Below are 6,260 nucleotides of genomic sequence, written 5' to 3'. Positions count from 1 at the left end.
TGTTGTGTTTAACTTTAATAGAGAAGATCAGAATTTGAATCCAGGAAATAAAAACATAAAGCAGGTTGTTCAGAGAAGAAAACAAAGAAACATCAAATCTTCATCAATTTGTTTGATTCCAGTTTATCAATAATCTAATAATCCCTTGGATTAACCTTCAAACAGCAAAAAGATGAAACTTTAATTCAAGTCAGTAGTTCTCTGTTCTACAAACATCAGAGAAAAATAAGAAACAAGCAGTAATATTCCTGAAGACAAAGTTCAAGAAGAAAACAAAGACAACTTACAGTTTGTTCAAACAATCCAAGCAGTTGAAGACGAGTATCTGAACTGAGATGCAACAGAACCGCTGTAGAACCAGACTGGAACCACAACTGAACAGGTGAGTTTAAACTGAAAGTTTTAACGAGGAGAAATGAACCCAAACTGGTTTGACTGGTCAAACTGACCTTGAGTCAGAGGAATGTTTTCCTGCTGATTTCTGAAGACATAAACTCTTCTCATGACTCCCAGTTTGAACACAAATATTTTGTTGCTTTTATTTTACTGATCCAGGTTCTGTTCAGGTCTAATGGAACCAGAACCTGTTTTAATTTGGAACCAACTGGACTCTTCAATGTTGGGGATTTTATCTTCCCTGGTTGGTGAAACTAGAACCTGCATGATGTCTGATTATTAAACTCAAAAAGCAGCATTTTAAAATGATCCAAGTGTATCAGTGATGGTAAAAGTATTTCAGATCTGGAATCAGTTCTAAGATTTCAATTATCAGAACATGAATAAAAGAAAATGAGCTCAATACAACAGGAGTAAATATTACATTGAATCATAATTTTATGAAATGAATCAGAATCAAAATGCTGAAGCAGGGAGTTAAAAACTCCCTTTTCCCTTATCCCTTTGGACACAAAATATGTTTATGATTTCATGCAATTATGGCATAAAACAAAAACATCAAAACAAAAATAGAAAACAAGAATCTATTAAAAATGAAACAAAGGAACAAACTCAAGTGGAGTCCTTAATGTCATCATGTTTTTTCTTTCGAAAAATTTTATTGTTACTTGGGACATCCATCCATTTTCTTACACCCTTGTCCCTCAGTGGGGTCAGCAGGGGTGCTGGTGCCTATCTCCAGCTAACGTTTACTTGGAACATTTTATGAAATTACACATTTATACAGAAATTTCTCTCTTTTCCATAAATATATTAATACATGCAATTTGTCAAATCAACTCCAACTAAAAGAGGATAAGACCAAGGATGTTAAAACAAACTCTGCATGTTAAAAGTTGAGTAGGACCGGGGTGACTCCTTACAGAGTTTGGAGTTGTCCCGTCCTTCCAAACAGCGCTTGGTGCTCAGAGGAGAAACCCCCCCTGCTGCTCCTTCCCTCCTGCCTCACTCGGAGAGCCAGCCGATGCTGGGACCTCTGTCCGTGGAGCACCGGCTCCTTCGTCCAAAGAGGCGCAGGCGATTCTTCTTTGTGCCTGTGTCCTTGAGCTCCTGCAGCTCTGGATGTTTCTCTTCTTGCTGCCGCCATTCGGATCACAGCCACAGGGGGCATCTGCCTGCACCTGCTTACCAGCAAGTTCCTGGAGGTCCATATGGCGTCTTTGATGGTGGCCAGGCTCAGCCACATCTCTGCAAAGTCCTTTTTCACTATTTTCTGGTGGCTCACCCCGTATAGCACTCGCTGTGTATCAAGGACCTCCCTTGCTGGCAATTATGGAAATTGCAAGGAGCTGACCTTTGCCCACAGGTCCCTGGCAGCGCTGCACTACACCAGGTGTCACACCGACTCCAGCGCGCCACAACTAGGTCGGGGGCAGATGGACGTTGCCGACATGCTGCGGGAGTAGATAACGGCTCTGACCGGGAGGATCCCATGAGCGGCTGCCTAAAAACATGTACAGGTCTGGGACTCCTTTCCCTCCTTTTTCCTTGGGTTTTTTATAATGTCTCTTTTCAGTCTCTCCCATTTGGAGTCCCAGATGAAATAAAAATGTCTTGTTGCAGCTCTAAAATCTCTCTCCTAGGAAGGATAAAAACAGAACTGGTTAGAAAAAACACTGGTAAAATCAATGCTTCGATTATTAAAATCTTTCCCTCTATTGTTAGGTTTCTCATTGTCCAAAATCCCAGTCTTTGTTTTACTCTTAGTGTTATTTCTGTCCAGTGTGTCTCTCCTCCTCCATTTTTATGAAATTTAACTTCCAATATTTTTAGCTCTTCTTGTGTTACCTGAAACTGAAGTCCTGTTTTCACTATTTTTCCATAGTCGGTAAATTGTGGTTTAGTTTTTCCTTTACTTTTGAGCTTGATGCTTTATACCGAACCAGTCTGTTAATTGGAAAATCCTGTCTACTGATAAAAGATCTGTACATAAAATGTTAAAATCATCCATATATAAAAGAAATTTCTCCGCCTGCCCTCCACTCTCCGGTATAGTTACACCTGAGATCAGTGGGTCCCTTCTCAAGATCTGTGCAAGCGGCTTGATGCAGGTCAGGTAGAGAAAGGCAGATAACGGACAACCCTGACGAACACCGCAGTTCACTTTCACTGCTTATGTCAGAAACCCGTTAACCATGAATCTGCTGGAGATGTCTCGGTACAGCAGTCTCACCCACGCTATAAAACTCCCAAGAAAATCAATTTCTTGCAGTATCACCACATAACTGCTGTTGAATACACACAGAAACGTACCGTCGCCTAGCAACCTGTCAGCCAATGGAATGCAGGTGTTATACTTCTAGTGTCTGTGTGGTTATGTATCGGTCTAGGTAGAGAGATGTCTGTCTATTCTAACAATATAGGAACAATTTATACAGACAGATATTAGAAAACCCATAAAACTGATAAAAATCAACAGCCATTCTTTTGAAAGAAGGACGTGATTCTTTAAAGTGTTACTCTGAAAGCTAAACCTCAACCATTGCACATTTTATGTTCGAAGCAGGAAGAGAAAATGATTCGCAGACAGGCAGAGAGGTTTGCAAACAGATTTTTGAGCCAACCAGAAACAAGTTTTGAGTGTAATGAGAAAGACAACAGGAGTACAAGCATTACAAGTTTTGAGAGGAAAGACATGACTTCCTCCTGTCAAACTGAAAATTATGGCCAACAAATTCCCCCTTAGACTGGAACAAAATGTCCCTGAGACATAACTTCAACATTCTTGAACTGGATGAACTGGTTGCTTTTTTACCATTTATTTCCTTGTTTTTTTCTTTCCTCCTCAGGTGAATAGCCAGTAGGTGGCGCTAGAGTCAGCAGGAGGCAGCCTGGAGAAAAGGCTGTTCCTCCCTGATCTGTTTCCCAGCAGTCAGAGTGTAGAAGTTGAGAGCTGGAGAAGTTTCCTCCTGTTGCTGCAGCAGCAGAGATGTTCTGCTTCATGGACTGAATCAGGTTGGAAAGAGGAGAGATCTTTACTGAGCTGCTGCTGATCAATGAAACATTTCAACTCTTTCTGGAAACTAATGAAACAGAAAAACTATGGATGTTTTTACCGTCCAGACCTTTAGAACCAGTTCAGGTCAATAATTCAGTTGTTTTTGTGGAAGATGAACATATTTGATGTGAAATGATGAAATTCTTCATTTCTATCTGATGTTCCAGCAGATCAGTAGAAAATGGAGCTGCAGCTCTCAGATATTTCAGTCATCATGTTTTCTACCAATGAATCCACTGATTAAAGTAGGAATCTCATATCCATGTTCTCCTCCAGAGGTTCCCAAGGTTTGTTCCTGGAAGCTGCTGCTGGTTCCTCCAATCCAGGCTCCGCCCCCTTTAGAGGAAATCTGTCCATATATGGAGCTAAGAGTCACCTTSATGCTGCAAAGCTTTGTTCAGGATGAGATGTCAGGATGTTGGTGTCAGTCTGTTCCAGGCTTTAGTTGTTCTCCTCATGAGGAGCTGAAGTCTCTGACAGGAACGTGGAGCTGAACAGGAGAAGAACTTGAAGCTTCTTCTTGTTCTGTCTGATTGCAGCAGCAGGACAACATTTTAGTCTGACTTCATCTGGAAATGTTTCTTTGACCTGAATCAGTTTGAAGGCAGGCCAGCTCCTCATCAGAGCTGAGATTTTCTCTGTCCTCCATATTTGTCTGCTCTCAACTCTTCTTTCGCTCTCTGTATTTTTCTAAGTGGACATGTCCAGATGTTGGACTGTTCCTGTCTCAGTGGAGGATAATGTGTGTCTGAGAGACATGTAATGTCCATGTTTGCTGCTGAAAGAGACTGATGGTCTGACCCCCCTCCTCCTTTCAGGGTGGAGCCTGCTGGAGGCCGATTCTTGACACCAGGTCTGAGGAAGTGTAAGTGTGTTTTTCATCTGATTCATGACAACAAAGCAGCTCACATTCAACCATCTTCAAACTGTCACATCACTCATTCAGGATCATCATCAAAGATCAATAAATGATCAATAACTGCAGCTGGATTGTGTTTGTTCTCTCCATCAGATTCCTGTCAACTCACCATTGACACAAACACAGTGAGCAGAAAACTCCTACTTTCTGAAGGCAACAGGAAGGTGACAATCCAAAACATTATATAACATATTATGTGACATATCGAATCAAGCAGTAAAGCATCCCATGATGCATTTCACCAACAGGTTCTCTGCACTTTAAAACAAGCTTTGTTCAGATGGTACATTATATTATACATTATTTCATAACAGAAGTCATTAAGTAATTCCAAAGAAAGAATTTAAAATATTTCAGAAACTTTGAGTTTGATTGTTTTGTGTTTAAGTAAATAGGAAGAAATGGAAACTAAAGATAAAATAAAATTTTACTTTGGTTTCCTTAAAAGTGTTTTATGTAGCTATGAAAAGTCATTTCTACAAATAAATCCCTTATTATTCTGCAAAGTAAAAAAAATATTTAAAACCATTCAAACTTTTATATTAACCATTACTATGTAAATACTAACAATAAAAATTTCCTGCTCAGTTATTATATAAACATCATTCATTCTAGCAGCTTGGCAGGTTATTTCTTCCTAAACTCTGTGAAACTCAAAGCGTGATGACGATGAGTGTTGCTATGGAAACTGAAGACGGGAACAAATCCAGCAGAAGGGAGGAGCCAGGAGGTGTCAGTCTCAGACAGGTCAAAGGTCGACTATAGGCAGTCCTACTTCCTCCTCACACTGTTAGAATGAACTAATAATTAACAGAGCAAAATTTTATTTTAGTTTTCAAAGTATCAAAAATAAAAGTTACCATCCTGAAGACGAACTAAGATCTCAGATAATCTCATACAATATTCCTTTAGAAACTTCATCCATCCATCCATCCATTTTCTGACACCCTTGTCCCTCAGTGGGGTCAGGAGGTGCCGGTGCCTCTCCAGCTAACGTTCTTGGCGAGAGGCGGGGTCACCTGGACAGGTCGCCAGTCTGTCGCAGCCTTTATAAACTTAAGCTGCTTAATCAAACACTAATTTTAGTTTAGAAAACAATATTTATCAAACACAAAACACACAAACATTCACTCCAACATAAAACAAACTAACAGTCAGAAGTTGGAATTAGTCAAAATTTCATCAATAACTTCCAGTCAGTCCTCATTTTGTAGATTTTCTCAAATTGTAAATATAAAATCTGCTGAAGCTTCAAGATTGTTTTTTTTAAAACATATTTTAATGTTTGAACTGAACTCTAATCTCCAGGATCCTGTTTCAAGTTCTGTTTTCACAGTCTAACCAGATTTATCAATATAATTTAGGATCACAGCAACAAATTGATCAAGTTTCTGCTGAAGCTTCWTTAATTTTAGGTTTTGTTATGACAAATAGTTCCAGGAAAACAAAAGGTCTTTTTAACCTCTTAGTTCAAATGTAYCACAGCTGAATTTTATAAGAATTTTCATCTATTCAATTTCAATGCAACAAATATTATATGGTAACCCAAAATGTTATAAATATTTGATTTGTTATAAAGAGCAAACATTTTTAAAAAGTTTTTCAGATGAACAAATCATAGCATCATGAAGCTTCTTCTCTAAATGTGACAGATTTCAACATCTCAACTCTATTAATCCAGTTTGTGACATTTTAGTCTCCAAGCATCAGATTAGTGGAGATTAATCTGCATGGCAGGAAAACTGGGATGATGAATAGATGAATGCCGACCAATTTTTAGAACCTGAACATCACTGAATGTGAGGAGTGAAGGTTTCTCAGAGGCTCCTGATGGACCTGATGGTCCAGAGCAGTGCTGGCTTCAGAGTCAACACATTTAATCAGGGG

At 39.3% G+C, this 6,260-nt stretch overlaps 1 protein-coding gene across 1 annotated transcript in view; it reads right to left on the bottom strand.

Annotated features, from left to right (window-relative positions):
* Positions 1-1,401: 1,401 nt before the first annotated feature.
* Positions 1,402-6,260, bottom strand: part of rassf6 (Ras association domain family member 6) — a 50,039-nt gene continuing 45,180 nt past the window's right edge. The window contains exons 14-16 of the mRNA XM_008424717.2: positions 1,799-1,871; positions 1,586-1,696; positions 1,402-1,533 (exon numbers count right to left, since the gene is read on the bottom strand). Coding sequence (XP_008422939.2) covers positions 1,402-1,533; positions 1,586-1,696; positions 1,799-1,871 — 316 coding nt within the window. The remainder of the gene's footprint in view (positions 1,534-1,585; positions 1,697-1,798; positions 1,872-6,260) is intronic.

This window comes from Poecilia reticulata, linkage group LG12 (assembly GCF_000633615.1).
Source record: "Poecilia reticulata strain Guanapo linkage group LG12, Guppy_female_1.0+MT, whole genome shotgun sequence".
Taxonomy (NCBI): Eukaryota; Metazoa; Chordata; class Actinopteri; order Cyprinodontiformes; family Poeciliidae; genus Poecilia; species Poecilia reticulata.
Note: the sequence above shows the minus strand (reverse complement) of the source record. Positions and strands in the feature narration are given on the sequence as shown.